The 20,075-nt window shown below is 38.2% G+C and overlaps 1 protein-coding gene across 1 annotated transcript in view; it reads right to left on the minus strand.

Annotated features, from left to right (window-relative positions):
* The window catches only part of CACNA2D3 (calcium voltage-gated channel auxiliary subunit alpha2delta 3), an 870,474-nt gene that overhangs the window by 43,240 nt on the left and 807,159 nt on the right, over window positions 1-20,075 (minus strand). Inside the window, exon 35 of the mRNA XM_045192346.2 lies at window positions 9,573-9,684. Within this exon, the coding sequence (XP_045048281.1) occupies window positions 9,573-9,684 (112 nt within the window). The remainder of the gene's footprint in view (window positions 1-9,572; window positions 9,685-20,075) is intronic.

Genomic DNA, 20,075 nt, shown 5'->3' on the forward strand with positions numbered 1-20,075 from the left:
TAAAAGACATGTGCATCCATATGTTCATTGCAGCATTATTTACAATAACAAAGGTATGGAAGCAAACTAAGTGTCCATCAATAGATAAATGGATAAAGAATGTGTACATATATAAAATGGAATATTACTCAGCCATAAAAAATAATCTTGCCATCTGCAACAGCATAGATGGATCTACAGGGTATTATGCTAAGTGAAGTAAGTCAGACAGACAAAGACAAATACCATGTGTTTCACTTATCTGTGGAATCTACAAAATAAAATAAAATAAACAAAACAGAATCAAACTCATAGATACAGAGAACATTTTGAAGTTTACCAGATAGTAAGGGATAGAAGGAGGGGGAGGGCAAAAAAGCAGAAGTGATTAAGAAGTACAAACCGGTTATTAAGAAATAGCCATGGGGATATAAAGTATAGTATAGGAAATATAGTCAATGATACTTTAATAACTATGGTGCCAGGTGGGTAATAAACTTACTGGGGTAATCACATTGTAAGTTATATAACTGTCTAATCATACATCATACCCCTGTAATTAAAAAATAAAAAAGTCATTTTAAAAACAAGAAATGCTCACTAAAGTCCTAAGGTACCTTTAACTTTTCCCCCTAAGACCTTATTTTGTTTTCCAAGTGAATGCCTTAGAAACTTCCTTCAAAATTATTCATACATCAACTCCCATATCTTATGAATTAAGTTGTTACCTCACAAGTTGACATTAGAAACAAGTAAAACCAATGTATCATGGAAGAAATCAAGAGAGTGGTTATCTTATGGTAAATGAGGTTGTACTAGAAGGGGGAAGGTGGGAGGTTCCTGGGGGGCTTGAATGTTCTTTCAGTTCTTAACCTCAGTGCTTATTATATAGATATGTTAACTTTGTGAAAAGTCATCAAGCTGCAAATGTATAGTTTATACACTTTTCTTTATCTGCTATACAAGTCTGTTCAGGAAGAGTCTAACCATTGTTAAAACAACAAGAAGGGTTTACACATCATTGATGTAATGTAGAAGCCAAGGACAGTGGCCTAGAATGCATATGCATGAACAATGATGACTTCACTGTACTAGTTGGTGGGGGTGGTAGATGCCACTGAGTGAGCATGTATCCTGAGTGGCTATCACATTCAAAATGACTGAGTGGGAAGAGCAACAAATCTGCATCAAAATGACTGAGTGGGAAGAACAACAAATCTGCATCAAATTTTATGTTAAACATAAATATTCCTCCATGGAAACTATTCAGATGATTTAGAAGGGCACAGCGATGGGCAACGGTGATTGGCAGCTTCATCACGACAAGGCACCTGCTCATGCGTCATGTCCTGTGCAGAGTTTTTTTTGCGAAACATCAAATCACTCAGGTGACTCAGCCCCACTATGGTACAGATTTGGAATACTATGTCTTCTGGCTTTTCCCCCTCCAGAAAAATCCTGAAAAGGAAGAGATTTCAGACCATTGATGAGATTCAGGAAAATACAACAGGGCAGCTGGTGGTGATTGGGAGAATTGTGTGAGGTCCCAAGATGGCTGCCTACTTTGAAGAGGACTGAGGTGTCATTGTCCTATGGACAATGTTCCTTGTATCTTGTATCTTCTTCAATAAATGTCTCTATTTTTCATAGTACATGGCTAGATACCTTCCAGATAGACCTTGTGTGTCAATAAAAAGCTTATTTAAAAAGAGAGGAAAAGCACAAGTCCCTTTTCCTCTCTCCATCAGATCCTTAGGCTTTTATTGTTCAGCTTCTGTAATGTATGACTGAGCTGCTGGGTGGTGGTCTTGAACTAAAGCTTTGAAAGGAAAATCCTTCAAAGCCCTCATTGTCTTTTCACTGGGGCCAGAAAGTTGCATAAGGCCTTACTCAACTTCCCAACCTCCTGTGAGTGTTCAAGCCAGCATGAAATTCAAGGTCTGAAACAGGCTAGTCATGGTGGGTGAAAACACCTTCAGCATCAACTTTTTATCTTACTCATCTGTAGATTTCCCAAAGCTCCAGCAGTTTCTGGAGCATAACAGGAATGTAGTAACCTCCCGCTGAATGAAAGGTAGTCTTCTCTTTAGTTGGAAATCTTTAGGTCACTTATTTTAATCACACTGCTCTCATGTTGTTGGTTTCTAATTACAGGTCAATAAGAAAACATATTACTTGCCCTAAAAATGATCTATCTTGGTTTTATTTGTTTTCTCACTTAGAATGGAAATAAGAAACCTCATTTACTGTACTACGTATGGTTGCTTATCATTCACTAAGAGATACTGTCCACCTCATGGAGTTTGTAGTTATGATGACTAAGGATATAATATCCCTCTGGTCAAGAAAAGGTTTGAAATCATTATAAAATCAGTGGAGTTCACTTCACAGAGAGCCATGAACTATCAACAGTCCTTAAGTCATACATGAACTTGTCATCTGAGATACATATTTGCTATACCCTTTACTACAGTAGTGACATGATATTAGACTATGAAAGGAAAATTCACATTTCAACAGAATGGTTTATGATTTATTTTATACTGAACTGATATGGTATTATGCTTGTATTAAATGTGGTCATTTGTTAAGTATGCCTCTGTTTCAGGCATTATGTTAAATTCATAACATAAATTTTCCCACTTCACTCTTACAACAAGCCTATGATATATATACTATTATTATCCCCCAAATTGCCCAGGAGAAGCTGAATTTCAGAGTGTTTAGGTTCTTCCTTGGGGTCACACAGTTAGCATTTGCTTGAACTAGGACTCACACTCTGGACTCTCTGATGCACAGCTTCTACACTAAACCACTATACCTCAGTGCTTGCTTGCGGTTGCTCTCAGATGCCCTAAGTCAGAGGGAAACTATATCAAGGCAGACTGGGCAAGTAATGGAAGCCATTCTTCTCTAGACACTTAGACATGTGGAATGAAAGAGTAAAATAAAACAAGCATGTTTCAATGTAATTACAAGATACTAAAAGCCAATTCGTACATTTATAGCTAAGTGTAAAAAGCTCATAATCTGGTGTTGTCTAGGGCTCTGACATTAGCATGAGAAATCAAACTTTATGCCTACACTACAAGCTGCCTAGGAAAAATATTTACTGTAATTATATGATGCAGAAACTCCTAAATACAAAAGGTTATCTAACAATTATTCCCAGGTAGTCAATACCAATAGTATACATGATTGAAGACCAGATAGAAACCTATTGTGAAGAGAAACTCAAACTCTATTCTGTTCCCACAAAAATAATATTTAATAGTAAAGATCAGTTTACAGTCAAAAATGATAAAACATGAGGACAAAAATCTATGTTGAAAGCAAGCAGATACAAGAAACAAGAGGATTGGTACCCTCAAAATTTAAATTACTAAAATAATCTTTAAAAGCCTTTAGAATTAGGGTATAGGAAACTTAAGAATAAGACTCTACATAAAAGAATATGCAAATTTTTTAAAGAAGCAAATAAACCTTCTAGAAAATGAAAGAAAGCCATATTAAAAATTCAATTCACTCTAAGCAGCAGACTAGACACAATAAAAAGGAAATTAATGAACTCTAGTTAACTTGAAGGAAGTTATTCAGAACAAAGTACATAAACAGACAAACAAATTTATATCTATACATAGTTTATTTTTTAGTGAAATTTCAGAACATTAGAGAGAGAGTAAACTCTTTCAGAGCCATGACGGGTGGGGAGCCAGATTACTTAGAAAGGTGCAAAACTAAAAGTCAGAAGACAATGGAATGATATCTTCAAAATATTTTTATTTAGACACTGTGGAGTTAAATTATCCCTGCAGAATACCTACCAAAAAAGGTGTTTTTGACAAAGAATGAAAGCATTTACCACTCCCAGATCATTCTTGAAAAAACTTCCAAAATACTTTGAAACAAAAAAGCAATGGCTTTAAGAAAACAATAGTGAGTAAACAGATTGGTAAACATTTTACTTACGATAGGCAGGAGTAAGAGTAATACAATGTACAGTGGGTTTAAAAACATGGTAGAACTGAAGTGTTAAAGCATATTACGTGGCAAAGATGCAAGGTAATCTAGGTTAGAGAATTCTAAGTTTTGTCCTGGAGGAGGGAAGAATCCTGAGCAATTAAAGCATGTTAAAAACATTGAGGTAACTACCAAAAAAAAATAAAGAGCATAAACTTCACTACTAGTAATGGGGAGAAAAGGAGTAGAGAAAACAATAAATCCAATAGAAGGCAAAAAAAAAAAAAAGCAAAGAAAAAGAATTAAGAATAGAGGGCATATAAAATGACAATATAAATAATTCTACCAATAATAAGCAGAGGTATTTCAAATCCAGCTATATTCAGCTATTTATAAGACAAATCCTAATGCAGCATGACTAAAAAGAATTGAAAATGGAGGGAAAGGGGGAAATATGCCTTGTAAGTGTTACTCAAAAAAAGATCTACTGTGCCTATGCTATTAGCAAACAATCATAAAGGACTTTAATTGGGACAACTGTAACAGAACAACAATTAAAAGAAAAAAAACAGAAAAAAAGATTTTACACAGTGATAAAAGGAATGATTTGTTAGAAAGTTATACCAATCCTGAACAGAGATACTCATGGTAACATAGCTTCAAAACATAGAAAGCAAAATGAATTTCATGACACAAAGGGGTGAAAAATCCCTAAGCCAGTAAGAGATTAATTACCATCTAAAATAGACACCCCCTATAATATTGTATGTCAACTGTAACTAAAAAAATAAATAAAAGTAAAACAAAATACATACCTCTAAAAACCAACTTGGAAACACACTTGAGCCAATAGATTCATACTAACATGTTAACCCCTGTACCCAGCTATTAGAGAATGAAACTTGCTTTCAAAAATACATGGACAAGTACTAGAATACAAAGCAAGTCTCCACACATTGTAAAAAACATGTTATACAGACCACATTGTCATTTAATTAGACATTAACATTTTTTAAAAGCCTCAAACCCTGCATATTATGAAATCTTAAGACTACTTAAATATTATAGATCAAAAATTGTGAAAATTAAAAAAATTAGTTAAATAATAATAAAAGCCCTATATATTAAATTTATGGAGATAACCTGCAATGTAGAGAGAAATTTTGTATTTATATAATGTATTATATATATGAATGAAGATGAAAAGGTAAACAGCAAACAGAAAATATTATAAAATTAAAGAAAAGATTAAACCCCCAAAACACAGAAGAAAGGTAATAATAGAGATAAGAAGCAAAATAAATAAAATAGAAAGCCAAAGAAACAACAGAAAGAATCGAACATACTAAATGATTGTTCTTTGAAAAGAGAAGCAAAACAAACATATCTCTGCCAGTATGGAGGGGAAGGAGGAAACATGCACACAGGACAGTGGGAGGCAGGGAGTTAGGAAAAGAGAGAGAGAGAGGAGATGAGGAGGGAGGAAGGAAAAGGGAGGGAGAGGTAAGAGAGGGAGGGAGAGAGATTAATTTAAAAGAGGAAAATCATCAATAGGGTAGCATTTTTAATCCAAAGATAATACTTTTAACAAATGAATGCAGTAGCCTTGAAAAGTGAGATGAAATAGGCATTTTTTTAAGAAATATAATCACCAAAGTCATTTCAAAAACAATAGAAATTCCAAAGAGATAGCCACCCACTAAATAAACTAACTCAGTGTTTGAAAATTTACTCACAAAGAAACAAACAAAAATCCATCAGTTACTGATAGTTTTATGAGTTTTACCAAACCTATAAAAACAAATAATTTAATCTTACTCAAAATGTTAAGATATTAGAGAAAGAGGGGAAATGCTCCAAGTAATATTGTGACAATAAAATCACAGTAAGAAAAAAGTTGAATGACAATACAAGAAATGTAAAGTATTACCCATTCATCTTGGTGAGCACAGATGCAGAAGTTCGCCATATAGTATAAGCAAATGAATCCTAAAATATGTTTTGCTTTCTGTAATCCTGACAATGAAAGTCCATCATGGGAAAGCAAGTATGTTTTCACATTAGACAACGCATCTGCTATTAAGGATATTTATGGTATATATAGTTCATGATTGGAAAAAATTTAAAGATCATACCCATGTAATGCAATATATTAAGAATTAAACTTATTTTTGTAATATATGTAGACAAAAATTTTTAATAAAATTCAACATCCATGTCTCTTTTTTTAGTATATTTTATTGATTATGCTATTACAGTTGTCCCATTTTTTATCCCCTTTATCACCTTCTTCCATGAAACCCCCCTCCCTCCAGCACTCCCTCCCCCTCCCTTAGTTCATGTCCATGGGTCATACATATATGTTCTTTAGCTTTTACATTTCCTATACTATTCTGAACCTCCCCCTGTCTATTTTCTACCTACCAATTATGTTTCTTATTCCCTGTACCTTTTCCCCCATTCTCCCCTCTCCATCTCCCCATTGATAACCCTCCATGTGATCTCCATTTCTGTGATTCTGTTCCTGTTCTAGTTATTTGCTTAGTTTGTTTTTGTTTTTTAGGTTCGGTTATTGACAGTTGTAAGTTTGTTGTCCATTTACTGCTCATAGTTTTGATCGTCTTCTTTTTCTTATATAAGTCCCTTTAACACGTCACATAATAAGGGCTTGGTGACGATGAACTCCTTTAACTCAACCTCATCTGGGAAGCACTTTATCTGCCCTTCCATTCTAAATGAAAGCTTTGCTGGGTAATCTTGGATGTAGGTCCTTCTCTCTCATGATTTTAAATAGTTCTTTCCAGCCTCTGCTTGCCTGCCAGGTTTCTTTTGAGAAATTAGCTGACAGTCTTTGGGGCACTCCTTTGTAAGTAACTGTCTCCTTTTCTCTTGCTGCTTTTAAGATTCTCTCCTTATCTTTAATATTGGGTAATGTAATTATGATGTGCCTTGGTGTGTGCTTCCTTGGGTCCAACTTCTTTGGGACTCTCTGAGCTTCCTGGACTTCCTGGAATTCTATTTCCTTTGCCACATTGTAGAAGTTCTCCTTCATTATGTTTTCAAATAATTTTTCAATTGCTTGTTCTTCCTCTTCTCCTTCTGGTACCCCTATGACTCAGATGTTGGAACATTTCAAGTTGTCCCAGAGGTTCCTAAGCATCTCATTTTTTTGAATTCTTGTTTTTCATTCTGTCCCAGTTGAATGTTTATTTCTTCCTTCTGCCCCAAATTGTTGATTTGAGTCCCAGTTTCCTTCCTTTCACTGTTGGTTCCCTGTATATTTTCCTTTGTTTCACTTTGTGTAGCCTTCATTTCTTCTTTCATTTTGTGACCAAACTCAATCACTTCTATGAGCATCCTGATTACCAATGTTTTGAACTGTGCATCTGATAGTTTGGCTATCTCTTCATTGCTTAATTCCTTTTCTGGAGTTTTGACCTGTTCTTTCTTTTGGTCCATATTTCTTAGTCTCAGCGCACCTGTTATATTGCAAGGGGAGGAGCCTTAGGTTTTCACCAGGGCAGGGCAACCCACTTCACCACATTGAAGTGCAGTCTGGATGGATGTTTCTTCTTTAACTGTTTGGTTGTTGGACTTCTATACAGTTCAATTTTCTGGCAGTTCTGGTTATTTTTTGTTTTTAAATTGGTTGTTGTCCTTCTTTTAGTTTTGCAAGGAAGCAAAGTGTATCTACCTATGACTCCATCTTGGCTGGAAGTCTGAAGTTCAACATCCAAGTTTCAAACAATAACAGCAGCACCAAATACTCTTAAAGAGGTTTCTTAACTTAATAAATGGTTAACTACCAAAAACCTACAGAGATTTGGGAAATGGATAATAGTTATGGTTGCACAACATCGTGAATTATTTAATGCACTTGAATTGTACACTTAAAAATAGTTACAATGGTAAATTTTATATTATTTATAATTCACTACAACTTCAAAAACCCTATAACAAACATCATACTTAACATGAAATTATTAGGAGCAATTCCTTTAAATTAGGAATAAGACATGGTTACCTACTCTTATTGCTTCGATTCAACTATGTGTCAGAAGTCCAGGGCAATGAAATATAAAACAATAATTAAGTATAAATATTGGAAAGGAAATTTTCACAAGTGATGTTACTGTCTTTGCAAAAAACCTAAGAGAATCTATACACAAACCATTGGATCTGAAAGAACATTTAGCAGTTTGTTGGGTATAAGCTACTCAATGTACAGAAATCAGTGGTGTTCTCCTATGCTAGCAATTACCAATTGGAAAATACAGTTTTAAATATATACCATTTATGATAGCAAGAAAAATTATAAGCTGTCAAGGTATAAATCTAATGTGAAATTATTAAACTGTATTGAAAAACATAGACAGAGACATGTAAAGAAATGGATATACTTAGTTTATAGGGGGAAAGTTCCAATATCATAAAAGACAGCAATTATCTTCAAATTAATATATAACATAGCAATTTTAATCAAAACCCCAACATAAGTCATGGAAATTAACAAGCTGATTTTAAAATTAATGTGAAAGAGTAAAGAGGCAAGAATAGCCAAGATGACTTAGAAGAAGAATAATGAAAGTTATTTGTTCTAAATAACAAGTCCTATTATAAAGCCATAATATTTAAAGAGACAGGGTACTGATATAGGTACTGACAAACCATAAAACCTGAAAATAGATCTTCATGTAGATGGGAACTAGGCCCAAGACACAAGTGACATAATAAATTTATTGGAAAATAAGGACTATTCAATAAAAAGTGCTAGGTGAAAGGCCAACTATGCAGAAAAGAACCAAACTAGACTCTACCTCATGCCACACACACACACAAATTCCAGGGGCTTAAAGTCTTAAATGTGGAAGGTAACGCTTTAAAGTATTCAGAATAAAAATACATGAGAATATCATTATAACATTAGGACAGAGACTGATCTCTTAAACAACAAACAAAATACATAAATCAAAAAACAAAGAATAAATTAGACTACATTAAAATAAAAGCAAAAGGAAATTTCTGTGCGTCTAAGGACAACTATAAATGTGAAGACACAGGTCCAGGAATAGGAAGGCACATGGGCAGGTCACATAACTGCAAAGAAATTGTATCCAAACCCCAAATCAGTATGACTGGATCCACTCCCCAACAGAGAGCTGCCAATAGGAATACAGGAATGAAGAGTTCAGGAACCCCATATGACCAAACTGTTTTTTTTAAAAAGGCGCACCCAAATTAATAATCAGGGAAATGTATATTAAATGGCCAAGTATCATACCAATCATCATATTTCAGTGAATCCTGAAGATTTGGTGCGTTCAGTAAACACACCTTGAACAGATAGCTGAAATTGTCAACTGTCCATTAGGGAAACACCAATTAGGACTTTTCCCAACCACCAACAAACATAAATAGGCCATATTCTAGGATGCATTCTAATGCATTCTGAATGCTTCCCAAACTCTAAGTGATCTCTCTAACAAAGCCAAGTGCTGTATCTTCCAAAATGATGGAAATACTTCCTCACACAAGAGGGCAGCCACGCTTCCATCTCTCCACACAATCCTCTGCTGCCAGTCACATTGGCCCATCTGGGAAAGGTCCTACTGAGCAGAAGGGTGGGGGCTTACTTGGAGCAGTCTTCACAAGCAATGTTCCCTGAGGTTTCCTTGATGGTGCGCTCAGAGACAAATGCTGGATATTCAGTATCACAAGGCTCCAGGGTCTGTTTCAATTTCTGGGCTGTAGGAATAAGGAAAAAAAAGAAGAAGATAACAAACACAAGGCACAGGCCTTATTGAGACTGGCAGCCCATAGGAACTCAGAACGCAGCTCCACTCCTGCTGCTCTGTGATTTTTCCAGGCACAGCATTATGCATTATTTTCTAATTAGTCAAGTGGTTTCATCTGCCAAGCAACTCTATAAGCTGTAATTCCTCAAGCAGTTGTGTTGGCTTGATCAGCTATCATTTATGCATCATAAGAATTCTACTTTCTGGGACATCAGTCACCAGGTCTCCGACCTCGGATTTACTTGAACTTAGCAACAAATGCATATGTATATCTAAATAAATGTATAAAATATGTTACACGATATTATTTAGGGTGAGACAAAGGTCATGATACAATTGCATGGTTTTATTACAGGAACAAAATTGAAATATGGACTAGTAAAATACGTAATGCCTTTGAACAAAAGCCATGAGCTTAATCCTACTATTATGAAGTTCCTTGTCCAGTAATACAGCCCTACATAATGCTGCACATAAATGAATACATAGTAGGCACTTGGTGAAGGTTTGTAGCTGATTAAATTATCTCAGCAAGTTATGTCCATTGCACAAGTTCCAAAACCTCACTAAGTCTCAATTTTTTAAATTTGTAATTGAGGGATAATATAGGTCTTCTATAAGAAGTTGATGTGAGAAGTAAATAATATATGCTGAATACCTACTACAGTACATGAAAAATAATGAGTGCTAAGTAAGTGTCAGTTAATAATAATAGTAGTAGCAGTAATAGTAAATAACAGAAACAAAAATAATGCTGCATTCTAATGAAGCCATTGTGACTTAAAATGAGGATCACAGAATTTATAATAGCTAAGATACATACGGAAGCAACCTAAGTGTCCATCAACAGATGACTGGATAAAGAAGCAGAGGTGCAAATATACAAGGGAATATGACTCAGCTTTAAGAATGAAATCTTGCCCTCTGCAACAACATGGATGGACCTAGAGGGTATCAGGCTAAGTGAAATAAGTCAGATAGAGAAAGACAAATGGCCGATGATTTCATTTATATGTGGAATCTAAAGAACAGAATAAACAAACAAGCAGAACAGAAACAGACCTGTAGATAGAGCATTTTGAAGGTTGCCAATGGGGTGAGGGTGGCCTGAGTGAAAGAGGTGAAGGGATGTAGAATTACAAATTGGTAGTTACCGAATAGTCACAAGGATGTAAAGTACAACACAGGTAATATAGTCAATAATAGCGTGATAACTATATATGGTGTCAGATAGGTACTAGATTTATTGGGGTGATCACTTTATAAAGTATATAAATGTCTAATCACAACCTGAAACTAATATCATATTGTATGTCAACTATAATTGAAACATTTTAAAATATACATATGTATGTAAGTGAGGATGACAGCTGGTATAACATAGTGGTTAGAGTTGAAGGCTCTAAAGTCAGAGAAGTTTAGAGTACAAATCCCAGCTCCATTGTTTCCAGCTAATCCTCAGTATTCTCGTCTGTAAAATGGAGATGCCAGTAGCACAAGTTATCTTCACTGGAAGCCTTCTCCTTAACATTTTCCCAGGAGAATGCTTACTGGTTCCCAGCACCCAAACTCTGTACAATGTTTTTGGCTGATGTTTATGTAAAACATACACATATATTTATATAAAATATAAGCATGTATTTTAAACATATTACATGTAATATATGTTATATGCACATGTATAATTTACATTTACAGTTGTGAAACTTAATAGTATTTTAAGAAAATGATGTGTACATGAAGTCCCGTTTATATTCAAAATACAATTAGTTGGATTTCAGAACCATGGGTAGATGTTTTATGGAATGTCCGTCTGGGAGGCTCTGGCACTAAGTGAGCCATGATGGGGTTACTGAATGCAAAACAATTGTTTGGTAACAATAATGCGATAATCGGGTGATCAGGAAACCACGCTCTAAGCATTTATTTCCTGTTGTGATATTTTAAAATAATATACTCTTTTCACTGAGCTTTAATTATTTTGAGGAAATTAATTTGGTGTTTGTGATTGCAGTATAGTGCACTGTAGTTTTTTCCTCTATAAAACAAAAAGAAGTAGACTCTTAATCATCTTTATTTTTAAATGGAGAACAGCTGATTTGGGTCACAGACATAAAGAGGAGATGCCGGAGAACCAAGATGGCGGCGTAGGTAGACACACTGCGCCTCCTCGCACAACCAGAACTGACATAAAATCAAATGGCAAGGAGGTCCGACACCAAGGAGATAAACTATAAACATTCATCCAGGAGCGAAGCAGACCGTGTAACCCAGGGCTCCAGCGCGGGGAAATAAAGCCTCAAACCTCTGAGTGAAAACACCCATGGGGGTTGGGCAGCAGCAGGAGAAACTCCCAGCCTCACAGGAGAGGTCATTGGAGAGACCCACAGGGGCCTAGAGAGTGCACAAGCCCACCCACTCGGGAATCAGCACCAGAGGGGCCCAATTTGATTGTGGGTAGCAGAGGGAGTGACTGAAATCCAGCAGAGAGTAGAGCAGACACAACTGCTCCCTCTCTGCCCCTCCCCCACATACAGCATCACAGCGCAGCCACCAGCATTACCCCGCCCTGGGAAATACCTAAAGCTCCGCCCCTTTAAGTAACAGAAGCACCAAGACAAAAAAAAAAAAAAAAAAAAAAAAAAAAAAGGCCCAAATGACAGAACACTTCAAAGCTCCAGAAATAATTCAACTAAGCAGCAAACAGATAACCAACCTATCAGATGCACAGTTTAAAACACTGGTAATCAAGAAGCTCACAGAATTGGTTGAATTTGATTGAAAAGTAGATGAAAAAATGAAGGCTATGCTAAGAGAGACAAAGGAAAATGTACAGGGAACCAATAGTGATGCGAAGGAAACTGGGACTCAAATCAATGGTGTGGACCGGAAGGAAGAAAGAAACATCCAACCAGAAAAGAATGAAGAAACAAGAATTCGGAAAAATGAGGAGAGGCTTAGGAACCTCCAGGACATCTTGAAACGTTCCAACATCTGAATTATAGGGGTGCCAGAAGGAGAAGAGGAAGAACAAAAAATGGAAAACTTATTTGGACAAATAATGAAGGAGAACTTCCCCAATCTGGCAAAGGAAACAGACTTCCAGGAAGTCCAAGAAGCTCAGAGAGTCCCAAAGAAGCTGGACCCAAGGAGGAACACACCAAGGCACATCATAATTACATTACTCAAGATTAAAGATAAGGAGAGAATCTTAGAAGCAGCAAGAGAAAAGAACAAAGTTACCTACAAAGGAGTTCCCATAAGACTGTCAGCTGATTTCTCCAAAGAGACCTTACAGGCAAGAAGGGGCTGGCAAGAAGTATTCCAAGTCATGAAAGGCAAGGACCTACATCCAAGATTGCTCTATCCAGCAAAGCTATCATTTAGAATGGAAGGGAAGATAAAGTGCTTCTCAGATAAGGTCAAGTTAAAGGAGTTCATCATCACCAAGCCCTTATTATATGAAATGTTAAAGGGAGTTACCTAAGAAAAAGAAGATAAAAAATATGAACAGTAAGAATGACAGCAAACTCACAGTTATTAACAACCACACCTAAAACAAAAACAAAAGAAAACTAAGCAAACAACTAGAACAGGAAAGGAACCACAGAAATGGAGATCACATGGAGGGTTATCAACAGGGGAGTGGGAGGGGGAGAGGGGGCCAAGGTACAGAGAATAAGTAGCATAGATGATAGGTGGAAAATAGGCAGTGGGAGGGTAAGAATAGTGTAGGAAATGTAGAAGCCAAAGAACTTATAAGTATGACCCATGGACATGAACTATAGGTTGGGAATGTGGGAGGGAGGGGGTGGGCAAGATGGAGTGGAGTGAGGGGGGCGGAAATGGGACAACTGTAATAGCATAATCAATAAATATATTTAAAAAATAAAATAAAAATTAAAAAAAAGAGGAGATGCCCATGCTAGTTCACAGGGTTGTTCTGAGGAAAAAATAAACTAGCGCACTATCGTTCTCAACAGACTGACATGCATGCAGGGACACACACACAACCTTCACGAAGTGCCATCTTTTTGGAGTGCTATATACACATGCCAGGAGTTGGGCTCATTGCTTAGGAGCTAAGAACAAACTCTCGGGATTGTGTATTCTGCCATTGCTGTGTGACCCCAGATGAGTTTTTAATCTCTCCACATCTTCGTGTCCTCATCTGCAAAATAGTGATAACAGTACTAACCTCACATGGTTATTTGAGAATCAAATGAATTAATATTGGCAAGTGTCTAGCACACTGGCAATGCTATTTAAGTGCCTGTGCTTACTGCCAGGTGATTTCTGCCTATGGTATTTCACTGAACCCTTTGGTTAGAAAAGGCAAGCAGACGGTTGCCTTGCTGACTCCTGACTGCACTGAAGGCACAGTGCTGGTAGTTGTTGTGCTCCCAAGGGACCAGGAAGGAGACACTGTCTGTTCCCTTCTGCTCTGCAATGCTAACTCTCAGAGAGTATCATTACATGCTTGCTGAATAATGAATAAGTCTCCTGAATAAAGTTGACAAAATAAATGTGAGAATCTGAGTCCCTAGTGGCAAACTGCCTGCTTCAGGTGGAAGGCAGGGTGACTTCAGGGGCTCAGCCCCACAGTAACAACACAGGGAGGCCAGTGGTGGGCATACCATTCCCTTCCCAGTTCTTATCCAATGCTTCTGATTTTGTCTGCAGGGCCTTTTCGTTGGATGCTAGGGAACTTTCATCATCCTTATTTCATTTGCTCTTCTCTCTTTTTACTGCAGGAGGCCAAATGTAAAGTTCAGAGTGACACATTTTTTATTTCCATGGTTCTCATTTTTACAATTTCTTTCTCTGTATGGTGACACTGACTTTCAATTTCAATCATTATATTAATTGTCAAAAAGTGAGTTCAATTGAATGAAATAAAGATAAGTAAACAATAGCACAGATTATAAGTGGCTATGGCACAAGCAAGCAGATGGCATCTAATCACCTATTGATGGTAACAGCTAAATTTATTAAGAAATTGCTATGCACAGATGATGTTCTGCTTTACATAGATTAATTTATTTAACAGTAAAACAATACAAAATAAAAAAATGCACTATGAGTTGGAAATAATTGTTGTCTTCGTTTTGCAGATTAGTAAATGAAGGAGAGAGAGGACTGAAAAAAATTGCCCAAATTTATCCACTGGTGTATGTAGCAGAGCCAGACTCTGAACTTGGGCTGTGTGATTCCAGCACGTATATACTTAACTGCTCTGTGAAGTTTGGCCAGTGAACGAAAGGAAGAAAGGTCTCTGGGGCAGGCTGAGATGGGCAGCACATGTGATTTAAATATGCCCAATAATCGCACCATCTCTGATTCTCATCGTCTGGGCCCAGTTACAGTGGAATGAGTCCACCAAGTTCACTGGCAAGACTCATTTGGCTCTGGTCCTTTCTGGAGATGAAATGCTTGTTCCTTTGACAATTGTAGGGCACACAAACTGATGGGATAATAAACCACCGAGTCTGTTTACAGGATGACTACAGATTGGCAGGAGGTTGCTTGATGTGCTTTTGGGAAACACATGAATTATCACATAAAACCACAGCCACATTTAATCTGAATAACATGGTTTACTATGACCTTTCTTTGTCTAAAGTACTATGGAAAACACCACATATATTTGCCAGTCTTTACTATTACCGATGAAATTGCAAACCAATAACTCATTTCCAGCCACCCTATGAGTATTGTTTTGATTATGAGGCATTTAAAACTCCTTATCATACAAAGGTGTAGGTACACAAGAATCATGGAGCTCAGCTATGCTGATTCTTTCTTGTACCAGAAGGGAAAACTGGTGCTCAGAAAGCAAACATAGCTTGCCTTGAGTTCCACAGAGAGGGACTACTCACCATTATCATTATTCAACAGCAAAACCACCACCACCACCTTTGCAGTCAACACTCACTAAGTGCTTACTGCACGCCATACACTATGCCAGGCCATTTGCATGGATGGAACCCTGACCAGCATGCAGAGAGCAAGGCCCTGCTGCTGTCCTGTTTTGCAGATAAGGATCCCAGAGCCCAGAGAAATGGAGATGCTTGCCTACTATCACAGTGCTATGAGTGGTGGTGCCCAAACACACACCCGTGACCACATCCTGGAGCCTACACTCTTCACCATCACACTGCTCTCCCTCCCACCCGTTACACTGGACACCTACAGCTGAGGCCACCAGACCCATCACTCACTCACAATGAAGCATCCACACAATTGAATATCTTTAATTTTCCCTTAGCAACAAATGTCCCTGATGAGAATAACTGACTTGGGTTCACAGTAATTATGTGCAGACAATTGGGAATGAATAGAGTTGCCATTTGAAAAGCTTCCCTCTTCTTTTGTCTCCGTGAATGCACCTCCTTTCATAGCTGGGTGCCAGCAAGCTCCATTCTCTTTGTGCAACTTCGCCAAAATGATACCTTTGTGATACTCAAGCAGAAATGGTCTTCCACAGTCCCCTTCATTAAGGAAATGAAGCAGATAAACAGTGTAATTACAGATTCCATTTTTAGCTGAGCAAAGATGAATGTCTCAGCTCAGGGTCTTTAGCTAGTGAAGGAACGGGACATTTAAAATGAAGAGACCTTGCAAGTCAATGTAGTTACGGTGCTTGAAACATTTCTCTCCTTACACTGCATCTAAGATCTACATTTACATTTAACACAGATGTCCACATGATAGCAGCCCCACAGTTGAGTTTCTTTACCCTGATTTGACTCAGTTTCTTCATCTATGGAATGGCTCAGCAGAAGGCTTTAAGCCTAAGTGTGACAGTTCAGGTGCCGCAGCCGAGGTGGCCCGCTGCTTTGCTCACCACTGTCTAGCTGAGGTGGCAGGTCCTGGTTTAGGTCTGAGCCCATTTATCTATTAGCTGTCTGACTTCAGTGCCTCAGGAATGTTCAGTGACAGATTTTAGCAATCCCCACCTCTCAGGTATGTTGAAGGGATCTGAAGATTATCTAGTGCCAGAACCTCTGGAAATGGAAAAGCACTTATGTATTGGAGCATCATGTATCAACAGCGTAATTGTTTAACAAGGTCCTTATTTAGAGTCTGTGGGGACAGAAAGGTCTCACAGTGTAGCAAAGGAATAGATAACTTGAATTATCTATTAAGGATCATTTATAAAACTTCTGAAAACAGAAACAGAGAACTGAAGCATCACTTTATTCCTCTGAGCTAAAATTTTTCCCACTGTTGGTCCTGGTGGACAGGGAAGCAGGGGAGAGGGGAGGTGAAATTTCAGAATGGGAACCTTAACAAGTTTCTGTTACCATGAATGCAAAGTCCATCATCCCCTACCCTGCACCTGTTGGCCTGCATGGGGTTTCTTGGCAGCATCAACACAACAGTGCCCCTGTATCCACAGTTTCGCTTTCTGTGGTTTTAGTTACCCGTGGTCAACCGCAATTCAAAAATATTAAATGAAAAATTGCAGAACTAAAGAATTCATAAGGTTTATATTGCACAGCATTCTAAGCAGTGTGATGAAATCTCACACCGTCCGCTTCATCTTGCCTGAGGCGAGAATCATGCCTTCGACAGCTGTATCCAGCTGTACATGCCACTGCCCATTGGTTACTTAGTAGCCATTTCAGTTCCCAGAGACTGAGATCCATTCACTTAACTTTTATTACAGTATACTTGTTATAGTTATAAGTGTTCTATCATATTGGTTATTGTTATTAATCTCTTAATGTGCCTGATTTATAAATTAAACTTTAGCATAGGTATGTATTTATAGGAAAAAAATCATAGTAAGGTAGGAATTAAGGGTAAGGGTTTGGAATTATCCATGCTTTCAGGCATCCATTGGGGGTCTTGGAATATATCTCCTGCAGATAACGGGGGGCTACTCTATCGACATTTTGAGTCGGTAATTGTTTGTTGTCAGTGGTTGTGTGCTGCAGGGTGTTTAGTGGCATCCCTGACCTCTACCCACTATACGTCAGTAGCAGCCTCATCCCCAGTTGTGACAACAAAAAATGTCTCCAGATGTTGCAATGACCTGTGGGAGGTGAAATCATCCCCCAAGTTGAAAACTACTGGTTTAGGCAAAGGTCACAGTGACAGGTACTCAACAGAGACTCAAAAACTAATTATCACATTTGAAGGGCCAGAACCAGAGCCTGGGCAGATGCCTGTGGTGGCAGGCATGGGGAGGGAAAGCAGGCCCAGGGGAGAATGGGGGACTGGGAATGGTATGGAGAAGGAGTGTATCCTCATCCTCACCATTGCAGCCCTTCAGCCGGGGATGGGCAGGCATGCAGTTTGAGGAAGAATGCCAAAAAGTAAACCACGGAAGACAACCAACCCACTGCCCTCAGCACTGAGCACAGTCAGGCCTCCCAGCCAAAACACTCACCATCACCCAAAACACAGCACTGCCCACTGCCATTTTTGCACACTGTTTAAATTATCTCCCATACCCTATCAGGTCTACTGTTGCCGGTTGACCAACAAGGAAATCAGTGCCTAAGGTTCTTTACCTAGAACCTCAGAGCCAGAAAGTGGCAGAGGAAGGCTGCCTGGCTCTAAAAACCACAGCACTCAGTCCCATGGGGAAGCAGTCTCCTAGAGCTCAGTCTGGTTGGGAGGGGTGTCCATCTGTCCCCGCGCACCGTGCTTCAGGGACAACAGCCATTTAACCAACGTGCAATCCACTCTCTTAGCCTCTATTGCTCTTCCTTTTCTTTCTTTGAATTCCGTTTATCTTTCTTTTTTAACTCTAATATTAAAATTGGGGCAAAGCTGGTCAAAGAAGAAACTTAAAAAAAAAATAACAAGCACCCATTTCGTAGGTTCCTTCTTATCTTTCTTTTCTAAATCATATGCCGTTTTAAGCAGGTTCATGCCACGGGTAAATTGGTGTCTGGGGTACCTGATACTCTTCCTAATTCATATTTTGGCCTCTGCTCATTGATTCACTTATTGGCATACTGATTACTGGTCCTATTTAACTCTACACTCTCCTCTCCCACCATTAAATGCTTTTGGGGGGTATATGCAGTTTTTTACACTGTTTTTCTTGTTATATTACTTTGTGTCATGAGCATTTTTGAACCTGGAGAAAAGTTATCAGAAACAGAATCTTTTAAAAAGTTGTTTATGCCTTTCTGTAGATGAGCTGTAATTTACATTCAAATGTCCCTATTACTCATCATTTAAAGAGCTACAAGTATTTGCAATCATAAATTTCCTGGTGATGATAATTCTGTCATAGACTCTTTTGTCCCCACCTCAGTTTATTTCTTGAAGATAAGTTTCTAGCAGTGGGATTATGGGCACTGACTGTCCTTCGAATATAGTACCAGCCCAGCAGCACAGGGCAAGGTCAGGCCCATGTCTGAAGGGTCACCAGGACAGTGTGTGTGGATGAAAGCGGAGCAGCACTGGGCTGTCACTGGGCTGTCAGCTTCCCAGGACAGAGCCAACTGCCAACACACTTGGATCACACTCACTGTGATCAGAGGCCGCTCCTGGCAGGTGTATGCGTGCATAGAACTCTGCATGTGTGGCTGTATCTTGTATTGGAACAAGGAATCAATGAGTTCCTGAATTTAGGCAAAATGGTCCTATCTATGTGTAAGTTACACAGCTATGATGACAGTAGAATGGTGATACCTGCCCCCGCCCCAAAAATGTGTCAGTGTATGTAGTAAGCAAAGACTGAGCACCAACTATGCACTAAGTGCCAGCTAGGTGCTATGGGATAACAATGGTTAAGACACAGCTCCCGCCACTAAGAAATTCTAGTTTAGTGTGAAACACACAAACAGACCGAGGCAATAATGGTGTGGAGGAATCAGGAATTGTGTGAGCTGAACTGTGTGGGGCAGAAGCAAGAACAAAATGCTGCTAATTCTTCCTGGGAGAATTGAGGGAATCTTCACTGCCTGGGGTTTTACAGGAAGGGAGAGGGAATGTCAGACTAAAATATATCCAATACCTGGGGGAATCCGATATGTTACTAATCTTCCCCTTTTAAATGACAGATAATTTAAAATAATAATAATGGTAGCAGTTTGCTCACATCTGGCATCTGAGGTTAAAACAAAATCAAGATAAATAAATACACAAAGGAAAGAAAGAACAGAGTGTATCTGTGGAACAGCAAGTGACAGGACAGGTAGGGAGAGACCAGTGGATGACAACCTTCATTAAAGAGCACTGGCTTTGTAGGACTCGGGGACTCAACCAGTCGTCGCTGTGGTGGTCCACCAGCATCACAATTAATCACAACTACTATTTTCTGGGAGCTTACTATATTCTAGTCACTGTGCTCAGCATGTAACATGATCTCTCTCG

Source organism: Desmodus rotundus, chromosome 8 (genome assembly GCF_022682495.2).
Source record: "Desmodus rotundus isolate HL8 chromosome 8, HLdesRot8A.1, whole genome shotgun sequence".
Taxonomy (NCBI): Eukaryota; Metazoa; Chordata; class Mammalia; order Chiroptera; family Phyllostomidae; genus Desmodus; species Desmodus rotundus.